Source organism: Lissotriton helveticus, chromosome 8, assembly GCF_964261635.1.
Source record: "Lissotriton helveticus chromosome 8, aLisHel1.1, whole genome shotgun sequence".
NCBI classification, from domain to species: Eukaryota; Metazoa; Chordata; class Amphibia; order Caudata; family Salamandridae; genus Lissotriton; species Lissotriton helveticus.
The window spans coordinates 1,726,329,939-1,726,356,686 of record NC_136069.1 but is presented as its reverse complement, the minus strand read 5'-3'; the positions used below and the strand labels follow the sequence as shown (position 1 = coordinate 1,726,356,686).

The 26,748-nt window shown below is 47.3% G+C and overlaps 1 protein-coding gene across 1 annotated transcript in view; it reads left to right on the top strand.

Moving 5' to 3' along the window:
- Positions 1-26,526, top strand: part of LOC144774155 (NACHT, LRR and PYD domains-containing protein 12-like) — a 721,917-nt gene extending 695,391 nt beyond the window's left edge. Inside the window, exons 9-10 of the mRNA XM_078659171.1 lie at positions 24,605-24,778; positions 26,439-26,526. Of these exons, the coding sequence (XP_078515297.1) occupies positions 24,605-24,778; positions 26,439-26,526 (262 nt within the window). The remainder of the gene's footprint in view (positions 1-24,604; positions 24,779-26,438) is intronic.
- Positions 26,527-26,748: the final 222 nt, after the last annotated feature.

The window sequence follows — 26,748 nt, the reverse complement described above, 5'->3', positions numbered from 1 at the left end:
ATGGTGGAAGCCTTTTGGGTCTCTGTGGCTCTGAGCAGGAGGCCTGCAATCTACCCTTAGTGTCACTCTGGTCGTCCTGGGTGCAGGTGAAGAGGCTGTGGATTAACAGCAGGGCTAGCCTCTGAGGGCTCAAAGCAGTTCTTATATGCACAGCGAGGCAGTCTTGCAGAGTGTGCAGCAGGTCAGAGCAGCAGGCAGTCCTCTGGTAGTCCTTCCGCAGGTCCAGAAACTGAGCTGAAGAGTGGGGCTGAGGGTCCATAGAGAGGAGTCTGTCCGTAGAGAGGAGTCTGTCCGTAGAGAGGAGTCTGACCGTAGAGAGGAGTCTGACCGTAGGAAGGGGTCTGTCCATAGAGAGGAGTCTGTCCATAGAGAGGAGTCTGTCTGTAGGGAGGAGTTGGTTGATGGAGAGGGGTCTGTCCATAGCTAGGAGTCTGTCCCTAGGGAGGAATTTGTCTCTGGATAGAGAGGTTTGTTCATTGAGCGTCCCCTGTCCATAGAGAGAGGTTTCTCAATAGAGATGAGTCTGTCGATATAGAGGGGTTTTTCAATAGGGGGGTGTCTATCCATAGAAAGGGGTCTGTCTGTAGAGATGAGATTGTTTCTAGAGTGGAGTCTGTCCATCGATAAGCGTCTCTTCTTAGATGGGAGTGCGTTTATAAAAAGGAGTCTGTCCATAGAGCCGAGTCTGTCCGTACCTCCTACGTACAGACATACCCATATCTATGGACAAAGTCCTCTGTATGAACAGACTCCTCTCTATGGACAGACTTATCGTTATGAGCAGAGTCCTCCCTAAGGACAGAGTCCTCAGTCTTTCCATAGACAGGAGTCTGTCAGTATGTTGGAGTCTGTCCGTAGAGAGGAGTCTCAACATAGAAAGGGGTCTCTCGATAGGGAGGAGTCTGTCCATAACGAGGGTCTGTCTGTAGGTGGGAGTCTGTTCATAGTGAGGAGTCTGTCCGTAGAGGATATTGTATACAGTGATATAAGCGCCAACAATATTTGTTCCTGATATTTTTGTATTCACCGTTGTAAGTATAGGATATTTTTGACATCGATATTTACGTCTCAATATTTTATATTTCAATATTTAATTCAATATTTTTGTATCACGATATTTCCAGAGGCGATATTTGGCCAGCGATGGAACTCGAGCGTGTTGCTTGTATTTGATGGACATGGCATATATCAATAACAGATATTTTTTAGCTCTTAGGAGACACCTGTGCATGCGGGGGGATGGGACACTGTGCAAACTTTCACCAATCGAGCGCGATATCTGTCCACGGTCACATCCTGCGCCGTTTCACAGCTCCTGGGAAATTAAATGAAATACCAGTATTTGTAAAGTGCACAGCAACCTCCAGAGATGTGCCCCGGCGCTGGGGACCGTTTGGAAGGTTAAGCGAGCTATTGCCCAGAGTCACACGGTGCTGGGCTGACCTGCCACCGGCACCAGGCATCGAACCGTGAACCCCGTAGTCCAAAGTCAGGCACGCTGGCCGCTGCGCCACACCTCTTCCTTGGAGAGCAAGACGTCCTACAGAGGCAGAACTAGTTCATGCTACCGTTCACCGGGCAGCCAGCAATGACCCCCCATGTGAGCCACTGCTCCCTGCATCCGCAGCACAGCGCCACCACTGTCCTCCTGCCCCCTGCATCCGCAGCACAGCGCCACCACTGTCCTCCTGCCCCCTGCATCCGCAGCACAGCGCCACCACTGTCCTCCTGCCAACACTGCATCCGCAGCACAGGTCCACCACTGTCCTCCTGCCAACACTGCATCCGCAGCACAGCGCCACCACTGTCCTCCTGCCCCCTGCATCCGCAGCACAGCGCCACCACTGTCCTCCTGCCACCACTGCATCCGCAGCACAGCGCCACCACTGTCCTCCTGCCCCCTGCATCCGCAGCACAGCGCCACCACTGTCCTCCTGCCAACACTGCATCCGCAGCACAGGTCCACCACTGTCCTCCTGCCAACACTGCATCCACAGCACAGCGCCACCACTGTCCTCCTGCCCCCTGCATCCGTAGCACAGCGCCACCACTGTCCTCCTGCCACCACTGCATCCGCAGCACAGCGCCACCACTGTCCTCCTGCCCCCTGCATCCGTAGCACAGCGCCACCACTGTCCTCCTGCCACCACTGCATCCGCAGCACAGCGCCACCACTGTCCTCCTGCCCCCTGCATCCGTAGCACAGCGCCACCACTGTCCTCCTGCCACCACTGCATCCGCAGCACAGCGCCACCACTGTCCTCCTGCCCCCTGCATCCGCAGCACAGCGCCACCACTGTCCTCCTGCCAACACTTCATCCGCAGGCTCTATCCAGCTCCCTGTCGTACAGCTGTCCTACGTCTGCAGGCGGCCCCCCTGAACACTACAACCTCTGCTGTCTGCCCCCACTGCTGCTGAGGAGCTGATGCTTCTTTTCTGTCTGAGAGCATCGCGGCGCCCGTAGGAGGGACAGATGTGCGCAAGAGCACCCAGCCGTCGGGGAAGCGCTGGGAATAGTTCTGTGTTCACACTCCTCTGCCTTTTCAGCCCCTCCCACTGCTGCAGGGCCCCTGAAAGCACACAGCGTTGAAATGAATGGCTGCAGGTTACCCAAAGAACTCGGACATGTGCATTAACCCACTGAGCTACCTCACACGGTTTCTGTCGTGAATGTTGCACTTGGATCTCAACAGCAGGTGGGAACAGTTTGCACCCGCACTTCCTGGAAGTGTGACTGGGGCCCACGAGGCAGGGTCGCACTTACATTCTGAGAGTCACTACACAAGGAGGAGGGATATTATTTTTGTGTCGAATGAACCTGCTGAAAGCTCTGACGGGGTCATTTGCGTCGAGGCACTTCTCAAGAACACCTTCCTCCCATTACGGCCTTTCCCCCTCGAGCCTCCCAGCCTCACTCACTTGTATTTAACTGTAACGAGATATCAGGAGCCGGGCCAATGATACGTCTTCCATCACAAGCCTCCACTCGGTAGAACAAACCTCGCTCGCATCTTCGACAGGGAAATTAAAGCTGAGTACGAGAGGGTCTATCTCAAATGTAGCGCCTTGAAGCGCTGAACAGATGGGAGTGAAGAGGAGCAGGAAACATGGCCTAAATAGATGGAGGCAACAAACCCACTATCATGGGTAACATTTGAAGAGAGAATTTGTTGTTTCTGAAAACTGATCAGATCTTTCTTTATAATCTGAACCTTTTGTCTCTGGAGATAAGTTCACCCTTTGCTGAATGAATCACAAACCCAGAAACTGAATTATCTGAGTCAGACTCATAGACTTAGGCCTGATTTAAATGTTGGCGATGAGCATTCTCAGTTGTGACGTTGAGTTCTCACCGCCAAAATTACGGCTGAACGCTGAACTTAAAAGCGGGCCGACCATAGTTTGACCCCAGTGGAGACGTGTCTGTCTCAACTGTGGACAAACAAACTTCTATGACGGCCCCACAGACGCATGCGTGTACCACGGGCAGGCATGCACATTAAAAAGACAAAGACAGAGGGCCCGATTCACAGAACTAACTTAAGACAAAATCCTAAACTTACCACTTTTGGTATTCACAGAAGTTAGGATTTTGTCTTAAGTTTGTCCTAAGACAGACTTAAGACAAACTTAAGACAAAATCCTAACTTCTGTGAATACCAAAAGTAGTAAGTTTAGAATTTTGTCTTAAGTTAGTTCTGTGAATCGGCCCCTGTGTTTATTACCAAATATCAGCGTCTCCAGTGACTTGTACAAGCATCAAGACAGGCGTGAGAAACAATATCCGTGACAGGAACTTGAGTGAAAAAATGTTACATTCCGTAGAAAACAATCTTTCATAGTATTTTCATAACAATCCCGAGGTCGGGGTGATTGTATGAAAACAGAACCCACCTGCAGGTGAAGAGCAATGACCCTTGACCTCAAATCCGCTATTTTGGGTCAGAAGTTTAGCAGCACAGCCGAGCTACGGAAAGCACCACTATAAGGACAGACCTAGTGGAGGTAAATGCATACTTACCCAGGAGCCAACATTACGAGTTAAACATTGACAATGAGGAGTGCTTTTGTAATCTAATTACATATCTAAAGAGAGATTATTCACCCATCCTGGCAAATTCACACTTGTTCTGTCTATCCCTTATCTTATGTCTGCACTCCAAAATACGAACACCTGATAAGTACCCAATATGTGATGTTGGAGTATTTCTCAATATACTATTTTATTTTGTGAATAAACACCTCGTCCCACAAGGGTACTGACTGTGTTGTGGGCCCTGGCCAGTAGTATAACAAGGGTACTGACTGTATTGTGCACCCTGGCCAGTATTATAACAAGGGTACTGACTGTGTTGTGGACCCTGGCCAGTAGTATAACGAGGGTACTGACTGTGTCATTAGCCAAGGCCTGTTTGATTCCATCCGGTTGTCGACACCGCCAACAGCGAGAAGCCTGCGTGGGACAGCTCGTGACCGACTCCTGGATGTCTTCGACCCCTCGTGTCCATGTGGCTGCAGAGAGAAGCTACACCTCGACGCCTGTTTGCACCCGACATCGCCTGGTTCCACTCTGGTTCCACGGTAGTCACTGGCTAGTGACTTTGAACATTGTCCCCTCTGCTTTCAGGTCTTCACATCTTCAGATCCGCCCTTGGATCCACCGGAACTCTTCACATCGAGCCGCCTGCAGCATCTTCAGCTCCAAGCACCATCGACCAGCGTGACGAAACCCGACACTACTTCGACCCTGTGCACCCGCTTCCTGAGGGTGAGGTAACTCAGCTCCGCTGGTGTTCCTACACTGGTACACATCTCTAGGGCTTGTGTCTCAAGTTTCAGCTTTCTAGGTCTCTCGGAAGGTTCCGAACTAACTAACTTTGTACTTTTTACTCACCATAGACTTTGTATTGGTGAGTGCGTGCACTTTAAACACTGCACCCGAGTCCCGCGGGCCTTTCCCGACTTAGTCACTGCTAGTCCCGATCAGCTCCAGCGATTCCCAAGGCCCTAGGCCTGTTTCCTTTCCGATTGGTATCTCTTATACCACTTTCTTAGTATATGGTTTAGGTGGCCCCTAGGGCTCATCCATATTGTGCAACTTTTGTGTATTTTAAACTGTCTTGTGTTTAACGCTTGTGCTTCTGTGCTCATAAAGAGTCCAGGGGATACTTTTAGTTAATAAATCTATATATATTTTCAATATATATATCTGTGTGGTGTCCTTTCATTTGGTATTCAAGGGGATTGTGTATGGTATTACAGCTTGCTTCACATGCCTTTCAGAGTTTAGCCTAAGACTGCTTTGTCCACGTTACCACTAGGATAACTGGTCTATAAGGTTGACTTACAACCAATCATCATAAGGGTTGCTTGGCATGGTACAAAGTGATCACTAGAATTAGTGAGCATTATATACCAGGCCAACTTCTCACATGGATGACTGTCAGTCTGTCACAGACCTTCAGTGCTCTTCTGGGTGAATGTCAGTCTCACAGACCTTCAGTGCTCTTCTGGGTGAATGTCAGTCTGTCCAGACCTTCAGTGCTCTTCTGGGTGACTGTCAGTCTGTCCAGACCTTCAGTGCTCTTCTGGGTGAATGTCAGTCTGTCCAGACCTTCATTGCTCTTCTGGGTGAATGTCAGTCTGTCACAGACCTTCAGTGCTCTTCTGGGTGAATGTCAGTCTGTCACAGACCTACCGTGCTCTTCTGGGTGAATGCCAGTCTGTCACAGACCTTCAGTGCTCTTCTGGGTGAATGTCAGTCTGTCCAGCCCTTCAGTGCTCTTCTGGGTGAATGTAAGTCTGTGCAGCCCTTCAGTGCTCTTCTGGGTGAATGTCAGTCTGTCCAGCCCTTCAGTGCTCTTCTGGGTGACTGTCAGTCTGTCCAGACCTTCAGTGCTCTTCTGGGTGACTGTCAGTCTGTCCAGACCTTCATTGCTCTTCTGGGTGAATGTCAGTCTGTCACAGACCTTCAGTGCTCTTCTGGGTGAATGTCAGTCTGTCCAGACCTTCAGTGCTCTTCTGGGTGAATGCCAGTCTGTCACAGACCTTCAGTGCTCTTCTGGGTGAATGTCAGTCTCTCCAGCCCTTCAGTGCTCTTCTGGGTGAATGTCAGTCTGTCCAGCCCTTCAGTGCTCTTCTGGGTGAATGTCAGTCTGTCCAGCCCTTCAGTGCTCTTCTGGGTGAATGTCAGTCTGTCACAGACCTTCAGTGCTCTTCTGGGGGAATGTCAGTCTGTCACAGACCTTCAGTGCTCTTCTGGGTGAATGTCAGTCTGTCCAGACCTTCATTGCTCTTCTGGGTGACTGTCAGTCTGTCCAGACCTTCAGTGCTCTTCTGGGTGACTGTCAGTCTCGCAGCCCTTCAGTGCTCTTCTGGGTGAATGTCAGTCTGTCCAGCCCTTCAGTGCTCTTCTGGGGAAATGTCAGTCTGTCCAGCCCTTCAGGGCTCTTCTGGGTGAATGTCAGTCTGTCCAGACCTTCAGTGCTCTTCTGGGTGAATGTCAGTCTCACAGAGCTTCAGTGCTCTTCTGGGGGAATGTCAGTCTGTCCAGCCCTTCAGTGCTCTTCTGGGTGACTGTCAGTCTCACAGCCCTTCAGTGCTCTTTTGGGTGAATGTCAGTCTGTCCAGCCCTTCAGTGCTCTTCTGGGTGAATGTCAGTCTGTCCAGCCCTTCAGTGCTCTTCTGGGTGAATGTCAGTCTGTCACAGACTTTCAGTGCTCTTCTGGGTGAGTGTCAGTCTGTCCAGCCCTTCAGTGCTCTTCTGGTTGAATGTCAGTCTGTCACAGACCTTCAGTGCTCTTCTGGGGGAATGTCAGTCTGTCACAGACCTTCAGTGCTCTTTTGGGGGAATGTCAGTCTGTCGCAGACCTTCAGTGCTCTTCTGGGGGAATGTCAGTCTGTCACAGACCTTCAGTGCTCTTCTGGGTGAATGTCAGTCTGTCCAGCCCTTCAGTGCTCTTCTGGGGAAATGTCAGTCTGTCCAGCCCTTCAGTGCTCCTCTGAGTGAATGTCAGTCTGTCACAGACCTTCAGTGCTCTTCTGGGTGATTTTCAGTCTCACAGACCTAGTGGCTTTTGTCAAGAAGCCCCTTGTTACCTCAGATTCTTTAGAGCCAGAATGTCTGCTTACTTGTCCAGCTTGTAAGCCTCTGTTATAATGTTTGCATTTCCTTATTGCAGACATTGACGCTCTTCTGAGCTATGCACCCATCTTATAACTGGGAGATCCCTTGGGGCATTTTACAGACACAAGTCTCAATGTACCCAAAATGGGTCAGGGCATCAAGTAACACGAACACATTTTCTGTTGCTTTTCACTTAAATAATAGTAGATTTTTGCCGGATTGGTTGTAGCCTTCTCTTGAGCTTGTCCTACTCAGATCCTCCTCTTCCTCTGCCTAGCCGTAAAATTGTCATTAAAATGAAACAACATTTCGTACAATCACATAATATCAGCTTGCGGCTAAACATGCTTCCAGTGGGACAGTCAGGATTTGTTATATTTTCTGTGTTACAATTAATATGATGTGTAAAAGGCCTGATGTGATACTCTACGTGTCCAATAAGAAGCTCGTCTATCAGAGCAGCATTAGACAGAACTTCACGCTGAACTAATGAGCACAGAGTAAAGGGTATATGATCAGGTCCACCGAAGAAAAGGGACTGTGGAGGAAAGATTCCTGCCTCAGTTCAACAAACTATGCCCCACGAAAAGCAAATAATGCAACAACAAAAAATGAGGCATATTATGCAATTCAAGGCAAACTCTGTGCTCCCCAGGCACTGTCTGGTTTCTTTCAAACCTCCCTGCTACAATCCACTATCTCCTGTCTGGGCTGGTGTGACACCTCCCTGCGACAGGAAACCCTTTGTCCAGGCCTCCTCTGCTGAGTTTCGGTCAGCAGCAGGAGGTCAGACATGTGTCTGTGGCAGAAGCATCCATTTTGTGGATCTGAGGCTCTTTTAAAAATCAACCGCGTTTTAGCAAAAGTAACATGTCTGTCCCCTCTAGAGGGGTGGAATGCTACCCCCGTCGCCAGGACTGGCGAGGGGGTAGTATTCCAATTCGTATGACACCTTACACGACATGTTTTGATAAAGCCAAACCAAAGTTGACATATAACCGCGAGGATTATAATGCACTTAATAGTATATGGTTTGGCATTATCCCGGAACAGCTAAGGGAATTGGTCCCGACAGCTGCAGACAGGCTCAGCTCATGCTAGAGCTCCATCTCACATTAAGCCACGCACTCTGCCTTCAGGATTGTTAAAGCCTGCCATAGGAGTGGCTCACAGGTCTATATGTGTCCAGATAGGTTTAGATATAGGCATACTATATCTAAGCAAGGGGTGATTACACCACCTTGCCCAGCTGAGTGATCAGCCAGTTGTGTCAATTTTAGTTAGCCAGCCAGGGGTGGCAAAAGATATGCTGCAACCCCTGGTAGGCCTTGGATGCACCTATGCCCTGGGCACCTATAGTGCTCTGTACAGGGGCTGATAAGGTGACCCAAGCCAATCTAGTTATGCACCTAGGGTACATGGAATCCATTTTACAGAGAGAGCAGATAGCCTGGGGCCCTGATTAGCAGGGAACCAGGCCAACTAAGTCGAAAACCAGCTAAACACAAGGCAAAAAATCTGGGGTAACCATAGTCAGGTAGCCACCTTCCTACAACCTGTGCCAACCAGAGACCTCCGATTCTAACATGCATATCATTGACAACATTAATGGCGTACAGGGCAAGAGGTAGCATCCAGTAGGGAAAGACACAATGGGAAAGGAGAAATCATTCGTACTCATATCATAGAGTGGAAGAACTCTTTACTGAGAACCAAAGCGTACATTATCAGGGTCAACCTTCCCCTCACTGTCACGATAGGGTCGACCGCCTATATCCACATCACTCTCCTCGCTGTCCGTTATATTTTGCGTGGACAATTCCCCCTCTGCCAGCCCAGAGACACACATGGCCCACCAGGCTAGTAAATCTTCTTGCAACTTCTCGTCCCTTCTGGTGAGTTTCATGTGGACCTCCTCAGCCAGGGACCACTCTTGCACGTCTTTAAGCCAGATGGGCACTTCTGGGGCCCTTTGTCCCTTCCAAGTTATAGCTATCCTAAGTCTAGCTAACACTAGCATTAATTGTAGCAGTTTATATTGAAGATTCTTTTTCTTAGGTTTCCGTACTAGTGCCAACAAGCAGTAATTATGGTCTTTAGCGTAGGTTTAGTTTTTGCCAAGAATCTGCCAAAGGTTTCTCTTCTTAGAATGAAGGAGGTCTGGTATCTCTGTCTCGGAACTCGATTTCCCAACAACCCGCCAGGGGAGCTGGAAACACTGGAGCTGGTTTGTCAGCAGAGGAGGGCAGCTTCTTGGTCAGTGCATCAGCTGGAGAGTCGGCTTCCTTCGGCACTTGCTGTAGCGAGCTGCGTCGGGCAAGTAGGTTGCCGAACTGCTCCGATCCACGGTGCTTTGCCATAGCAAGTGAAGGTATATTTATACCTTGAAAGTGTTTAGAAATGCTATGTTTGACGTAAAGTCGGGCATATGAATGTCCTTAATGAACCCCTAAGGACTAGATGTTCATTGTAAAACTAACTGAGTTCTTGGAGAAATCAATATTCAAGCAAGGGGAAGTCCCTAACGGCTTAAACTGGTTTTCCAAGAAATCGTTGTGACGTTTAATGAACGGATGGAAGTAGCCGTGCCTGTATTTGGGTTGCATGGGCTATGCCTAAATAAGGCTTGATTTCTATGCCTATATAAGGGCAACATGAATTGTACCTATATAAAGGCATGAATCGGGAAAATCCATTCAGAATCCAAAACGCCATACAACACCCACTCCACTTTCTTATGTACGGCATTACTAAGTTCTAAACACGTTAAACATATCTAAACATGATGTGTTAAACCCACCCAAAACACATGAAAATGCAATGGTACTGGTTGTACATGAAAAGAGCATTTGGGCTGTACGCATTAAAGCAATGGTTCATTCTAAGCATATATGTTGACATAAATGCTGTCTGAATGAATCATGAAAATACATTTATGAAATGGCTCGTACATACAGAAGAAAAAAGGGCAAAACCATTTCGTTTCAGAATACATAAAACTGTTTGTGTATGTGGACAAGGTCAATGTTTGTGTCTTGGAAGGTTTTCAAAGAATTCTAGTTCTCTATGAATAGTTCTACTTTAAGCAGATTACTTTGTGCCAAAAAATGAAAAATACAAATTTGGAAAAATTAATAATCATAGAAAAAAAGAGTTCCAAAGTTAGAACTTTGCTTTGAAAGATATGAAGGTCAAATTCAGAGTCTCTCAGAACACTGCGTGCAAAATTAAAAGTCAGTGTTATTGTTTGGAGAAAACATCAAATCTTCTAAGTCTGTAAACAATGTGTCTACCATTGTAGGTGAAAGTTGGATTACCTCGTTAAGAAGATCAACTGCACATAGATGTGAAACATCACCGTCAGCGTTGGTCGCATTAGCAATGTTCGAAGTAGATGGTACCTGTGCGCCTGTTGCTCCACGTACCTCACCGTCAGCATTTTGCGTCTGTGAGTTCTCAATGAATGCCGTCATCAGGATAGGTAGCCGCTGTGGACAACACAGTGCATGGGCCGTTACTGGTCCAAGCAAAGTATCAACATCCGTTGGCAGGACTGATGGAAGTGTGAGACATGTGTCCAGCACGCATTCTTCTCCGCATAGCAGGCAGCGTAGAACAGGTAAGATGTAATCTTGCCAGATTGGTCTGAATGATAGAGGTGAGTCTGTGCATAGAGAGGTGTCTGTCAATAATGAGGGGTCTCTCCATAGAGAGGAGTCTGTCCATAGAGAAGAGTCTGTTCATAGAGAGGAGTCTGTCCATAGACAGGAGTGTGTCTGTAGAGGGGTGTCTGTTCATACAGAGGAGGATATCCATAGAGAAAGTCTGGAAACAAAAATAGAGAGGTGTCTGCTCCTAGAGAGGGGTCTATCCATAGAGAGTGGTTTGTCCATAGAGAGGAGTCTGTCTGTCTGTATGTAGGAGTCTGTCCAACGAAAGGGGTCTGTCTGTATGTAGGAGTCTGTCCAACGAAAGGGGTCTGTCTGTATGTAGTAGTCTGTCCATAGAAAGGGGTCTGTCTGTATGTAGGAGTCTGTCCATAGAAAGGGGTCTGTCTGTATGTAGGAGTCTGTCCATAGAAAGGGGTCTGTCTGTATGTAGGAGTCTGTCCATAGAAAGGGGTCTGTCTGTATGTAGGAGTCTGTCCATAGAAAGGGGTCTGTCTGTATGTAGTAGTCTGTCCAACGAAAGGGGTCTGTCTGTATGTAGTAGTCTGTCCAACGAAAGGGGTCTGTCTGTATGTAGTAGTCTGTCCAACGAAAGGGGTCTGTCTGTATGTAGTAGTCTGTCCAACGAAAGGGGTCTGTCTGTATGTAGTAGTCTGTCCAACGAAAGGGGTCTGTCTGTATGTAGTAGTCTGTCCAACGAAAGGGGTCTGTCTGTATGTAGGAGTCTGTCCAACGAAAGGGGTCTGTCTGTATGTAGGAGTCTGTCCATAGAAAGGGGTCTGTCTGTATGTAGGAGTCTGTCCATAGAAAGGGGTCTGTCTGTATGTAGGAGTCTGTCCAACGAAAGGGGTCTGTCTGTATGTAGGAGTCTGTCCATAGAAAGGGGTCTGTCTGTATGTAGGAGTCTGTCCATAGAAAGGGGTCTGTCTGTATGTAGGAGTCTGTCCAACGAAAGGGGTCTGTCTGTATGTAGGAGTCTGTCCATAGAAAGGGGTCTGTCCATAGGGAGGGGTCTGTCCATAGAAAGGGGTCTGTCCATAGGGAGGGGTCTGTCCATAGAAAGGGGTCTGTCCATAGGGAGGGGTCTGTCCATAGAAAGGGGTCTGTCCACAGAGAGGAGTCTGTCCATAGAAAGGGGTCTGTCCACAGAGAGGAGTCTGTCCGTAGGGAAGAGTCTGCTGCACAGAGGAGTTTGTCTATAGAATGGAGTCCATTCCATAGAGATGGGTCTATTCTATAGAGAGGAGTCTGTCAATAGAGCAGAGTCTGTCCGTACCTCCTACGTACAGACCATCTTTATTGAAAGACTCCTTCCTACAGACAAACCCGCTTCCTACGGTCAGAACCGTCTCTATGGACAGACTCCGCTCTATGGACAGAGTCCTCAGTCCTTTCTATAGAGGGTGATTTGTCCATAGACAGGAGTCTGTCTGTATGTAGGAGTCTGTCCGTAGAGAGGAGTCTCTACATAGAGAGGGGTCTGTCCGTAGGGAGGAGTCTGTCCATAAAGAGGGTCTGTCTGTAGGTGGGAGTCTGTTCATAGAGAGGAGTGTTTCCATAGAGAGTGTTTTGTCTGTAGACAGGAGTCTGTCCATAGAGAGGAGTCTGTCCATAGAGAGGAGTCTGTCCATAGAGAGGAGTCTGTCCATAGAGAGGAGTCTGTCCATAGAGAGGAGTCTGTCCATAGAGAGGAGTCTGTCACTAGAGTTGAGTCTGTCTGTAGAGAGGAGTTTGTCTCTGGAGAGAGAGGTTTGTCCATAGAAAAGAGTCTGTCCATAAAGAGGGTCTGTCTGTAGGTGGGAGTCTGTTCATAGTGAGGAGTCTGTCCGTAGATGATATTTTATACAGTGATATAAGTGCCAACAATATTTGTTCCTGATATTTTTGTACTCACCGTTGTAAGTATAGGATATTTTTGACATCGATATTTATGTCACATTATTTTATATTTTAATATTCAATTCTATATTTTTGTCTCACGATATTTCCGGAGACGATATTTGGTCAGCGATGGAACTCGAGCGTGTTGCTTGTATTTGATGGACGGCATACGTCACTAACAGATATTTTTTATCTCTTAGGAGACACCTGTGCATGCCGGGGGGGATGGGACACTGTGCAAACTTTCACCAAACGAGCGCGATATCTGCCCGCGGTCACATCCTGCGCGGTTTCACAGCTCCTCGGAAATGAAATGAAATACCAGTATTTGTAAAGCGCTCAGCTACCTCCGAAGTGGTATCACGGCGCTGGCGGCCCTCGGGAAGATTAAGTGAACTATTGCCCAGAGTCACACGGTGCTGGGCTGACCTGCCGCCGGCGATCGAACCGTGAACCCAGTAGTCTGGAGTCAGGCACCCTGGCCGCTGCGCCACACCTCTTCCTTGGAGAACAAGACGTCCCACAGAGGTGCTACTGGTTCATGCTACCGTTCACCGGGCAGCCAGCAACGCCCCCCGCATGTGAGCCACTGCCCCCTGTATCCGCAGCACAGCACCACCACTGTCCTCCTGTCCCCACTGCATCCGCAGGCTCCCTCAGCACCCTGTCGCACAGCCATGGGCGTCCGCAGACATTTTTCCAGGGGGGGGCAAAATGTTAATGTCATCACCATCCTCCGACATGATGTGTGCCAGGTGGGGCACAAGAAACACTGGGATAGACTCAATTAAATGCCAGGAATCCAGGATATGTGACTGACCCTGCCACAGACCAACAAACACCACCTGTAGGGAAAATGCTAAACTTTCTGACAAGGTGCTTTATCTCTGTCTTCTAGGTGTGCAGACTTCCGGGTCCTCGATCCAACACCAATCGAGGCTGTCTTCAGCACGATTCGATTTTTATCAGAATACTTTAAAACAGTCTATGATTAAAGCACCAGATTGAATATACTGTATGCACAGTGTATGTTAGGGATTATTTGTAGCACTCATATTTACCAATATTGGCTTCTTGGTGCTAGAATTCATGATAAATTTTATCCAAAGGTAAAGCACAATGTCAAAGTTAGTAATAAATAATGCAGCAATCACACCCGCTAGTCATTCGCCAATGGGTGCTCCCTTTACTAGAATTCCCCGGGCATTGCTAAATTTTACACACATTCAATTAATTTATACAAAATAAAATGTATAGGTCCAAATGTTAGCTATATTTTTTTAAAGAAACTTAGAGTCCCTCTACGTGTAGTCAATGTCAAACTGACATCATGCGCACGTTTAGGGATACAATAATGGCAGCTCCCTTATGCGGAAGCCCGGCACCGTAAATGTGTGGCACATGCGGCGCCCGCAGCAGCGGCACTTCGCAGGTCCAGTGATGCTGAGTCTTACACAGTGGTCGAAGTGGGGGAAAAAAGTAGGAGAATACGGGCGGAGAATCAGAGGGCGGGAATAACCCAAGGATTGGATCTGTGGGTGGAGCCAGAGGTGTGGCCAGAATGCGCAGACATCACAATTTTTAGTATTTGTTTGGCATTTCACTGCCCAGTTTAATCAACCAATGGATACACATGATTATTTAAGGTTATAATGAGTTATTAACATAAAAATATATTTACAAAGTGGGATATGTCTCTAATCACAGAATGTACCAAATACGATAACATGTGGAAACACACGCCATTTGTCTCCGAGCCATGGAGTTTCTGTCATCAGCACTACTCCCTTTTTCCACAACAGCAGTTCAAACATGAATGGCAAAATATCCTAGTGTGCAAATGTTTTCTCTAAAATTCTTGCTCTGCCATATTTGCCTCATAATGCAAGATCTGCTGCATGATCTGACCATTTAAACTAATACATTTTTTGTAGCTCAAACATATCAAAAGTTAATATAAAATGTGACTTGTGTTGCTGCGGAGTGGATGGCCTATTGCAAAGGTTGAATGGTCACCTTTCTCACTGCTGCGTTTGTATGTAAAACTGGTACTAATAGGGCAAAATCTTTCCAGAGACTGTTAGCATGTGTACACACGTCAAAATAATAAAATATCTGAAAATATACTGCATTACGCTGCAGCCTATTTTTTAATGCATACTTTAGTCAACACTACGGCATAATGTTGTCATCCTTTGCTTCATAATTATTTCCAGTGGCCCCACAGCAAGCAGCACATGTTACAAGTGCTAGTGAAAGAAGCCGGGAGACTGTAAGTTTGCGAACTTAGTTTGGTGTGCGTGCAAATCCTGCATTGCCAATCCCTGGTGAGTTGCAGCTACTACTGCTGAAACAAGGCCAATGGAGGTACCTATGGGTGAGGCAGACTGGCCTCAAGGGCAGGGCCAGCCATAGCACTGGTGGTGTCCTGAGCATTAATGTTTGTTAGTGCCCCCCAATGACCGCCTCTACCATGGATTCCCTCATTACCACCCTTTAACTGTGCCCCCCAAGTCTTCATAACCACTCTCTCTCAGATGCGTTTAATTTGATTTACAGCGCCACTCATACCATTGTAGGGTGTCAGAGCACTTTACATCACACACATTACACACAGACAATCAATATGTGTGTAAATCACTGTATAGGAAATGTTACATAAGACTAAGGACTACAAGGTGTAGGAGTCGCATGACAACCATACTAGTAGCCTGTATAGTTTTATAGTGATTGGTCTGGAGAAACACAATACCCGGAATTTAAAACGTAATACCATGGTTGGGGGCTCTCCTTAATAATCAGAATTGATTTCTGTCCAAAAGAAGACTTTTTGGGACATTAGGATAATCAAAGACTGGGAGGGGGACATAACGCTCTGATTTATACCCTGCAGTTTGCATGCAGCTCTTAGATGACAGTTAATAGCTCACTGTTCTAAGTTAGGATTTTAACTTATAAACTGCAAGTTACAAAAGGATCTCTCTGACAAAAACAGTGACCCACTGACCTATTTACATTATGTGCACTTTGTGATCTGCATGGCGCTTGTTCTTTGCAGCCGGTACATTAACCCTCTGAGCTACCTTTCATTAGTCAAAACTTCCACCAGACAAAATTCTGATCTCTCTCTAGGAAGAACATTAATCACCAGAGTCATCATGACATTTTTATTGTTGCCGAAAATTGCTGGAGGCCAGGAAGGAAGCAGAAAGCATTTTTAAAACCATAATATACTTGCAAACATGATGCCTCCACCTAAAGCCAGCACCCGGTGCGGTCACACTGGTTGCACCGCCCTAGAGCTGTCCCTTCTCAAGGGTCCTGTGACCTCAGTGACTGTTGTTCTAGGGTGTGCTGCTTCATGGGCCTGCCCGCAAGACTGGAGGTGAACTTCAGTATGGATAGTGGTGGACAAGCCTTGAAGGTTAACCTACACTTGTCATGCTAGGGTCCACCTGCTGGTGCGAAGACACCAGGGGCCTCAGTTTTGCGCCGCCGGTGCGTCACTTTTTGTGACGCACCAGCGGCGTAAAATATGCGCCTTGTTGCGCCATATTTAAAAAAGGGACGCATCTAGGTAGATGCGTCACTTTGTAAACCCCTGCGCCACATTATACCTGCGTCAGGTATAATGTATGCAGAGGGGGGTTCCCCCGCAAAAAGGCTCGTAATAGTGACGCAGTGAAATCTATGAGATTTCACTGCGTCACTTTTAGGATGCTGTTGCGTCAAAATCTTGCGCCTGCCTCACAGCAGGCGTAAGACTGACGCAGGCCCTTTCACATGGGGCTTTCCCCATGTGAAAGGACGCATTGCTGGAGTTGCGTCACTTTTGTGACACACCCCAGCATTGCGTCACTTTTGCGCTTACAGATGCGTCAGAAATACTGACGTATCTGTAAGTCCTTGCGACATGATGCGTCATACATTATATATGACACATCATTGGTGTCGCAAGGAGTGCGCAGTGAAAAGTGACGCATCGCTGTTTTCACGCAGCGATGCGTCACTTTTCATAAATGAGGCCCCAGGACTTCTAAGGTCTTGCGGAGCCTTCTAAGGTCTAGCATGTGATTGTGCTCTCGCAGGAGAGTGGTCTGGTGGGCTGGTTATTAAGGCTGAACCTGGTTCCCAGTTCCAAATTCAGCAGCTCTGACCATAGTGCCACATCCTCTCCCCCACTGAACACCGTACTGTCCCACTGAGAAAAACTACCACTGTCTTCAACTACAACCCAATTGTTGCCCGCTGTAAACACCTGGATGCGGCTCAATTTAAATTACGCACTAGACAAGAGCAATATGCGGCCTACAAAAAAAAAAAAATCCTGGAAAAAGCAAACACTTAGGGAATGCAAAATTTAGCAAACCATGGGAAATGTAAGCAGGAACAAAATGGTTACCTTAATGCTTTTACACTCACTATTCAGAAATCAGTGAGTGCTTTTGTCTGAAAAGTTAAGGATACGACTACAGGGCCCTGAATGGACCCATTTCAATGTCCATTGCTATAAAGACCACATCCCTGGACGCAGAGCCGCAGCACACATGTTGTTTTCCAATCCACACATTGCAGTACCTCCAGGATTGGTGCACTAGTTCCAAGTCCAGGGAAAACAAAGACAAGAAAACAAAAATAGCGCTTCACTGGCAAACTCTGTAAAAGTGGCGCTAATGTGTTTCAGTGTGAATAAAATCAGTTTGGTCAGTTTGCTACCACTCTATCTTACTTTATTTAGTTATTTATCTATTTTTCATATTTTTAGCCTTTTATTCCCAATGCTGCACTTTAGAATTAAAATGTCAGAAAAATATGACATTTCCAGCAAACGCGTCTTTTTTTTGGATCCATTTTACAGGGAAGCAAATAAAAGAAAGGAGAGGAAAGAGAGTGAGAACCCCATCTTGAAGTCACGGTTTTCATGGGCGTCTGGAGTGGGGGGCAAGGAGGGTCGCTCCAGGGGCTGCCAAGCGGCCCTCCATGCCCCGCCCTGCGGACGCCCATGCGCACAGCTGCCCGACATCTGCTGGCACCCCCATACTCACTACAACCTCTGCTGTCTGCCCCCACTGCTGCTGAGGAGCTGATGCTTCTTTTCTGTCTGAGAGCATCGCGGCGCCCGTAGGAGGGACAGATGTGCGCAAGAGCACCCACCCGTCGGGGGAAGCGCTGGGAGTATTACCATGTCCATACTCCTCTGACTTTTGGGGCCCCTCCCACGGCTGCAGGGCCACTGAAAACACACAGCGTTGAAACGAATGGCTGCAGGTTACCCAAAGAACTCGGACAGTTGCATTAACCGACTGAGCTATCTCACATGGTTTCTGTCCTGAATGTTGCACTTGAATCTCAGCAGCAGGTGGGGACAGTTTGCACCCGCACCTCCTGGAAGCGTCATCACATCACATAACATGTGTATTTGTAAAGCGCACGTATCACCCAAGGGTCTCAAGGCGCTGAAAAACAGATGTATATTGTTACCCACCTCAATGGTACTCATTTTATCGACCTCAGACGGATGAAAGGCTGAGTGGACCCTCAGTGATTAGAACCTGTGACCATGGGGTTGAACCCATGCCCCTGCAGTGGATGCATCAGTCCACTGCGCCACCAGACGCGGACACAGGTGACCACGAGCCAGGGTCGCACTTACATTCTGAGGATCACAGTCAAAGGAGGAGGGATATTATTTTTGTGTCGAAGGAACCTGCTGAAAGCTCTGACGGGGTCATTTGCGTCGAGTCTCTTCTCAAGAACAACTTCCACCCGTTACGACCTGTCCCCCTCGAGCCTCCCAGCCTCACTCACTTGTATTTAACTGTAACGAGATATCAGGAACCGGGCCAATGATACGTCTTCCATTAGAAGCCTCCACTCGGAAGAACAAACCTCGCTCGCATCTTCCGACACTGAAATTAAAGCTGAGTCCGAGAGGGTCTGTCTCAAATGTAGCGCCTTGAAGCGCTGAACAGATGGGAGTGAAGAGGAGCAGGAAACATGGCCTAAATAGATGGAGGCAACAAACCCACTATCATGGGTAACATTTGAAGAGAGAATTTGTTGTTTCTCAAAACTGATCAGATCTTTCTTTATAATCTGAACCTTTTTGTCTCTGGAGATAAGTCCGTCCTTTGCTGAATGAATCACAAACCCAGAAACGGATTATCTGAGTCAGACTCATAGACTTAGGCCTGATTTAAATGTTGGCGATGAGCATACTCTGTTGTGACGAGGAGTTCTTACCGCCAACATTATGGCTGAACGATGAATTATAAAGCGGGTCGACCATAGCTTGACCGCGGTGGAGACGTGTCTGTCTCCACCCTGGATGAACACACTTCTCTGACAGCCCCACAGATGCCTGCGTGTAGATCGGGCAGGAATACACATTAAAATGACAAATACTGTGTTTATTACCCAATATCAGCGTCTCAAGTGACATGTACAAGCATCAAGACAGGCAAGAGAAACAATATCCGTGACAGGAACTTTGGTGAAAAATGTTAACTTCCAACAAAACAACATTTCATAGTAATTCCATAACAATCCCGAGGTCGTGTGATTGTAAGAAAACAGAACCCACCTGCAGGTGAACAGCAGTAAGCCCTTGACCCCAAATTCGCTATTTTGGGTCAGAAGTTTATCAGCACAGCCGAGCTACGGAAAGCACCACTATAGGGTGAGACCTAGTGGAGATAAATGAATACTTACCCAGGAGCCAACATTACGAGTTAAACATTGACAATGAGGAGTGCTTTTGTAATCTAATTACATGTCTAAAGAGGGATTACTCGCCCCATCCTGGCAAATTCACACTTGTGCTGTGTATCCCTTATCTTATGTCGGCACTCCAAAATATGAACACCTGAAAAGTACCCAATATGAGATGTTGGTCTATTTTTCAATATACTATTTTATTTTGTGAATAAACACCTCGTCCCACAAGGGTACTGACTGTGCTGTGGGTCCTGGCCAGTAGTATTGATAGAGATCGCAGGTCACCCGACCAATAATTTCACCACTTGGTTTCGGGCCCATATACTTTAATTCTCCATCTACATTAATCAGGTGACCTTACAATCTACTACCAATAACCATGAGTCCTTTCGATTGTTTCCAGTGTACCCGACTTACCATCCACCGTTACGGGTACCTAATGACACGATGAATCAGGGAGCTAGCTGTAAAGAAAGGCAGGCAAAATACAAACCCAACTTTATAAACCTTGATTTTTCATAAAAGGACCACGGACAACTGGGAAGTTTTAAGATTTTTATCTAGAATTCGTCTTCTAAGAGCATTAGGCTTACAGTTAAAAGGCAGTCGATAATCAAGATAACAAAAATCATATAACCATAAAGGAACAATGTAAGGGCAACCATTTGGGTTTTTCTAAATAATAGTGAACAGGGAACATGCTAAGTAGAGTAAAAAAATGTAATTCAAGAACGGACATCTATAAATGGGCAAACTTATGCAAGTACTAGAGTTACACTATTGGGAAATACTTAAAGTTGGAGTAAACTCAGTGATCCTATACATTGATAGGAAGGAATGATAAAGGGAACACGCTATAAATCTAGAAAATTACTTTAGTCAGTTTTATAAGAGAAAATTATAGACCACATCAGAAGATTGCAAACTGCAATGGAGAAAATGATTTCTAAAAGGTAGGGTAACATAGGAACACGCTATGAAATTAAATGCAACTGACTTTATGATATGCAATGGTTGCGGAAAGCATGGAAAATGATCGTATGCAAAGGTATGTCTTTATTGAATCAAAGACAGAAAAATAGAAAGGTGCAGTTTAGAGTTTCAGTGAGATATTTACCTAGACTGGTGTGAAGACCAACCCTGGCCACGGGTCAGTTAAGGACAGGAAATACCCCAAGGAAGGATAGTCATCAATGGGACAGCAGGTGCAGAATGGACACCACAGGACAGGACAGGAAAACCAGATTAGGATCAGGACAGGACCACCAGGACACGACCAGCACCCGCAGTTCAGAAGCAACGCCTGCGCTCCACCCTCTCTGCACTCTGCAGCTACCGGTCAGAACCCCGATTGGGTTAGCGAACTTTCCAGCAAAGTGCTCCGCCAGCACTTAAGGTTTAGTAAAACCTTTGAGTCTATGGTCAAATTCGGACAGAGTGCTCCGCAGCGCTCTGTAAATTCGGTCACCTATTGAGTGCGTTGGGTCAGTGACAGGTCAGCTAATTCAGACAAGTCGGACAAATTCCCTAGGTGAACCTAGGCTAGTTATACTGTTTTCGGGTCAGTGCACCACCCCCCAATGTTGCAAAGTGTCAGAATCCCCAATTTCGATTGGTTCTAAGGTAGGATGGGTTAACACACCAATCAGAACAGACTTTTCTAAGACCTAATTTACATTCTAGGGTACCGCCTAACAAGATTGGGGTTCTCATGAGACAAATCTTTGGAATACAATGAAATATTAACAAATGTTTCAACTTGGGTACAGCCAACTCCGTCCTGCTGGGTCGCAGGTCATTTTCTCAGGAGCATCTTGACTGTGGCTGCCAGCTGGCTGAGTTCCACTGCTCAAGGCTACATCTCTCCCGGGCTGCGTGAGCATGCGTGGAAGGGACCTTCAAGATGGCTCTTGGTACATTCAGACCCCCATTTCCCGCGATACATGAAAAGTAAGCGAAAACAAATTAAAACATAGAAATGAATGAATGTACCATATATCATGAATAACTACTTTATATTTCTTACTTATAAAAATATACTATGCAATTAAGGGTAAGTGCAACAGACAATAACACAAGAGCAGTGGTGCAAGCTTCACCACGTTATTACAATGACAGCCATTTTATGGCTATTACGCATGCGCACCCTTTCCCTCCAGAACTGCAACTACGTCACATCACGTGAGTGTGTCTAACGCATGCGCAGAAGCAAAATTCAAGCAGCGGCCATTATTATATACAAGGGTTATTCATATTAATGAAACACATACACAAGCCTCACTACGATACACACGCATATTCAAAAATACGTAAAATTAGTAAAACAAACAAATTGGATTATAGGATTATAACAGATTCGAGGTTCTTGACTCGAGCAAGTCGCGATGCGAATTCTTGCTCTATCAGTATAACAAGGGTACTGACTGTGTTGTGGTCCTGGGCAGTAGTATAACAAGGGTACTGACTGTGTCGTGGGCCGTGGCCAGTAGTATAACAAGGGTACTGACTGTGTTGTGGGCCCTGGCCAGGAGTATAACAAGGGTACTGACTGTGTTGTGGGCCCTGGGCAGTAGTATAACAAGGGTACTGACTGTGTTGTGGGCCCTGGCCAGTAGTATAACAAGGGTACTGACTGTGTTGTGGTCCCTGGCCAGTAGTATAACAAGTGTACTGACTGTGTTGTGGGCCCTGGCCAGTAGTATAACAAGTGTACTGACTGTGTCGTGGGTCCTGGCCAATAGTATAACAAGGGTACTGACTGTGTTATGGGCCCTGGCCAGTAGTATAGCAAGGGTACTGACTGTGCTGTGGGCCCTGGCCAGTAGTATAACAAGGGTACTGACTGTGTCGTGGGTCCTGGCCAGTAGTATAAAAAGGGTACTGACTGTGTTGTGGGCCCTGGCCAGTAGTATAACAAGGGTACTGACTGTGTTGTGGGCCCTGGGCAGTAGTATAACAAGGGTACTGACTGTGTTGTGGGCCCTGGCCAGTAGTATAGCAAGGGTACTGACTGTGCTGGGGGCCCTGGCCAGTAGTACATCAAGGGTACTGACTGTGCTGTGGGCCCTGGCCAGTAGTATAACAAGGGTACTGACTGTGTTGTGGGCCCTGGCCAGGAGTATAACAAGGGTACTGACTGTGTTGTGGGCCCTGGCCAGTAGTATAGCAAGGGTACTAACTGTGCTGTGGGCCCTGGCCAGGAGTATAACAAGGGTACTGACTGTGTTGTGGGCCCTGGCCAGTAGTATAACAAGGGTACTGACTGTGTTGTGGGCCCTGGTCAGTAGTATAACAAGGGTACTGACTGTGTTGTGGGCCCTGGCCAGTAGTATAACAAGGGTACTGACTGTGTCGTGGGCCGTGGCCAGTAGTATAGCAAGGGTACTGACTGTGCTGTGGGCCCTGGCCAGTAGTATAACAAGGGTACTGACTGTATTGTGGGCCTGGCCAGGAGTATAACAAGGGTACTGACTGTGTTGTGGGCCCTGGCCAGTAGTATAACAAGGGTACTGACTGTGTCGTGGGCCGTGGCCAGTAGTATAACAAGGGTACTGACTGTGTTGTGGGTCTGGCCAGTAGTATAACAAGGGTACTGACTGTGTCGTGGGCCGTGGCCAGTAGTATAACAAGGGAACTAACTGTGTTGTGGGCCCTGGTCAGTAGTATAACAAGGATACTGACTGTGTTGTGGGCCCTGGCCAGTAGTATAACAAAGGTACTGACTGTGTCGTGGGCCGTGGCCAGTAGTATAGCAAGGGTACTGACTGTGCTGTGGGCCCTGGCCAGTAGTATAACAAGGGTACTGACTGTGTTGTGGCCCTGGCCAGTAGTATAACAAGGGTACTGACTGTGTCGTGGGCCGTGGCCAGTAGTATAACAAGGGTACTGACTGTGTTGTGGGCCCTGGCCAGGAGTATAACAAGGGTACTGACTGTGTTGTGGGCCCTGGCCAGTAGTATAACAAGGGTCCTGACTGTACTGTGGGCCCTGGTCAGTAGTATAACAAGGGTACTGACTGTGTTGTGGCCCTGGCCAGTAGTATAACAAGGGTACTGACTGTGTTGTGGGCCCTGGTCAGGAGTATAACAAGGGTACTGACTGTGTTGTGGGCCCTGGCCAGGAGTATAACAAGGGTACTGACTGTGTTGTGGGCCCTGGTCAGTAGTATAACAAGGGTACTGACTGTGTTGTGGGCCCTGGCCAGTAGTATAACAAGGGTACTGACTGTGTCGTGGGCCGTGGCCAGTAGTATAGCAAGGGTACTGACTGTGCTGTGGGCCCTTGCCAGTAGTATAACAAGGGTACTGACTGTGTTGTGGCCCTGGCCAGTAGTATAACAAGGGTACTGACTGTGTCGTGGGCCGTGGCCAGTAGTATAACAAGGGTACTGACTGTGTTGTGGGCCCTGGCCAGGAGTATAACAAGGGTACTGACTGTGTTGTGGGCCCTGGTCAGTAGTTTAACAAGGGTACTGACTGTGTTGTGGCCCTGGCCAGTAGTATAACAAGGGTACTGACTGTGTCGTGGGCCGTGGCCAGTAGTATAACAAGGGTACTGACTGTGTTGTGGGCCCTGGCCAGGAGTATAACAAGGGTACTGACTGTGTTGTGGGCCCTGGTCAGGAGTATAACAAGGGTACTGACTGTGTTGTGGGCCCTGGTCAGTAGTATAACAAGGGTACTGACTGTGTTGTGGGCCCTGGCCAGGAGTATAACAAGGGTACTGACTGTGTTGTGGGCCCTGGCCAGTAGTATAAGAAGTGTACTGACTGTGTCGTGGGTCCTGGCCAATAGTATAACAAGGGTACTGACTGTGTTGTGGGCCCTGGCCAGTAGTTCCTCATTAATGAAACCCACACCTTCAAGCACGGGACTAATAATGTCCTTTATGCACGCGAGACGCCGTGCACGGCGCATCACAGGAGGAGATTTCTCAATACACAAATGGCGTTTTTCTTATGGCGCTTCGCTCTAGTTTCTATCTACATATGAAGATTTATGTGGCAATAAATATACATTCCTTACTACTTTGTGGTAACGTGATGGCTGTTATTTCTGTTGAGCCCTGACGCGCTAATAAAGAAACCGCTCCTAGGTGTGTCCCTAGAGGGGAGTAAGTCAAGGACAGGAAGGAAATGAAGATAAAACTGAAGCTGTGACGCCCCGGTCTGTGCTCTGCTTTACTCCTCTCCGTGTCTCTTCTCTCCTGCAGGTTGTGGCAGTGCTCCCTCACCGGTTCATGCTGCGGAGACCTCGCCTCTGTCCTGGAAACAAACTCATCTCTCACAGAGCTCGACCTGGGCAACAATGATGAGCTGGGAGACACTGGAGTGAAGAAGTTGTGTGAAGGCCTCAGACATCCAAACTGCAAACTACAGACACTGAGGTACAGAGCTGAGCAGTTCTTATCATGTCACTGATTTCTAAATATACATCGTAGGTGGGGCTCATACATATATATTTTATAATGTGAAAAACGCACATCCGTTCCATGACAATACAAGGTGTGCAATACGTGAGGGTTGTGAAGGGGGGGACCCAAGTCCGAGAAGTGAGTGTGGAACAAGCCCCTCTAATGGTGCAGAAGGGCAGACTTTAAAGCTTGTTTTTCAGGTATTTGGAGTAAAATGTCAACAACGGCGCAGATCGGCCCATAAGTAGTATATGGTCAGGGGCGTAACTTGAAGGGGGTGTGAGGCGGGGTGAAGACCCTTAATGATTCCTTAAAGTCCGGTCTCATCCTCTTGACAGCCCAATGACAGCTGCTCGTCGCTGGAAGTGTGAGATACCCCCTAGTGTGTGCGTCTGTGTGTACCTGTGTGTGCTTCTGTGTCTGTGAGGCTGTGTGTCTGTCTGTGAGTGGGTGGCATGTAGGCAGCAAGCGCAGCGGTTGAGCCATTAATTTGCCAGCTGGTGCAGCGGGCCCCTGACAGTCAGTGTGTAGATCTGTGAGTCAGAATGTAAGTAGGTCTGTTAGACAGAAAGCAGACAGATATGTGAGACAGAATGTCTGTTGGCTTTTGAGACGGAATAAAAACATATAACGTTCACTCCCAGCTTTCCTGCGTGAGCAGATTGTGTGATCCTGAGCGATAATGTCAATGCTCCATTAGTGAGGTGACGCTAACAATGGGTTCATTATCTTTAGGATACTACATAGGAGATTAATTGAAGAAAGCATATCTTTAAAAAGGTGCAAAGCGATTAAAAATATGTCTGCACACCTGGAATTTCTCTGTTAAAAGACATTTTGGTGAGATCCATATGTTTCACTTTCTTTAGATTGAACTAAAAGTAAATATATAGACCAAGGTTCTCTAAGTGACTTTCCACCTGGTCTCCACAGACTTTCTACATTTTACTTTCTGATTAAAAGCAGAAATATAGTGACTTAGGTTTCCTAATTGATTATGAACCTTGGCCTCACTGAATATTAATCAATGTATCCTGATGTGAGAGTGAGCACTGAACCAAGAGAGTCTATGTTTACATACAATTCTTTTAAAAAATTCATTGTATTTTATCGATTGCTTTTAGATGTATGCAATGAAAATGATTTTGTTCAAATAGCCTTGTTAGACGTTGAGCATTGGGTCGTGTGACTTAGTTCAGTGTATCCTACTCGAGGTCAGCGGCATTAAAGGGAATCTTGTTCTTTGTGAGTTATAACCGCCCGGTCCCTTTTGGCTTAACTGGGGTAACTCTCTCTTTCTTGTGGGGTGCGATCCTAAGTGACGCCTTTCTTGCACTGAGCCTCCTTTTCTTTAATCATCTAAGAGCGCCTTGAAGCGCATCAGTCCAGGGTGTGCGCTGCACCAAGGCACCTGCATGTGGTTTCATAGACTCCGGTGCGGCTCCAGACATGGGTTTGATTGGGCGGCGCGTCCTGGGCGGGGTCTGGACATGACAGACGGACACAGAGGCTCCTCTGCAGGGTGTGTGTGGCCAGAGGCGGCCCTCAGGGAGGGCGGGGCTTAGAGTTTGTATGAAATCCCCATGAGTGAGTTACCCCGAGCCTGACTGACGCACCTGCTTTTGCTCCACAGCCTGGGGGGTGTTCAACTCTCACATGAGACCCCTGCAGACCTGAGAGAAGCTCTCCTGGAGAAGCTGTCACGGGGGGAACTCTACTGAGAGGCTTCAGCGACTGAGGTCTCTACAACTGAACACCAAGGTGAGATCCCTGAGTCTGTCCAGGGAGAGGGGTCTATAGTTCTCATGAGTTTACAGTTCACGTCAGACCCAGAGGAAAATCAACAATAAAGGATTCATATGTTCTACTCACAACTCAAAATAAATGTTTTAAGATTACACTATCATATATTAAATTACAGAGATTGTGAGTAGCTTGTGTTC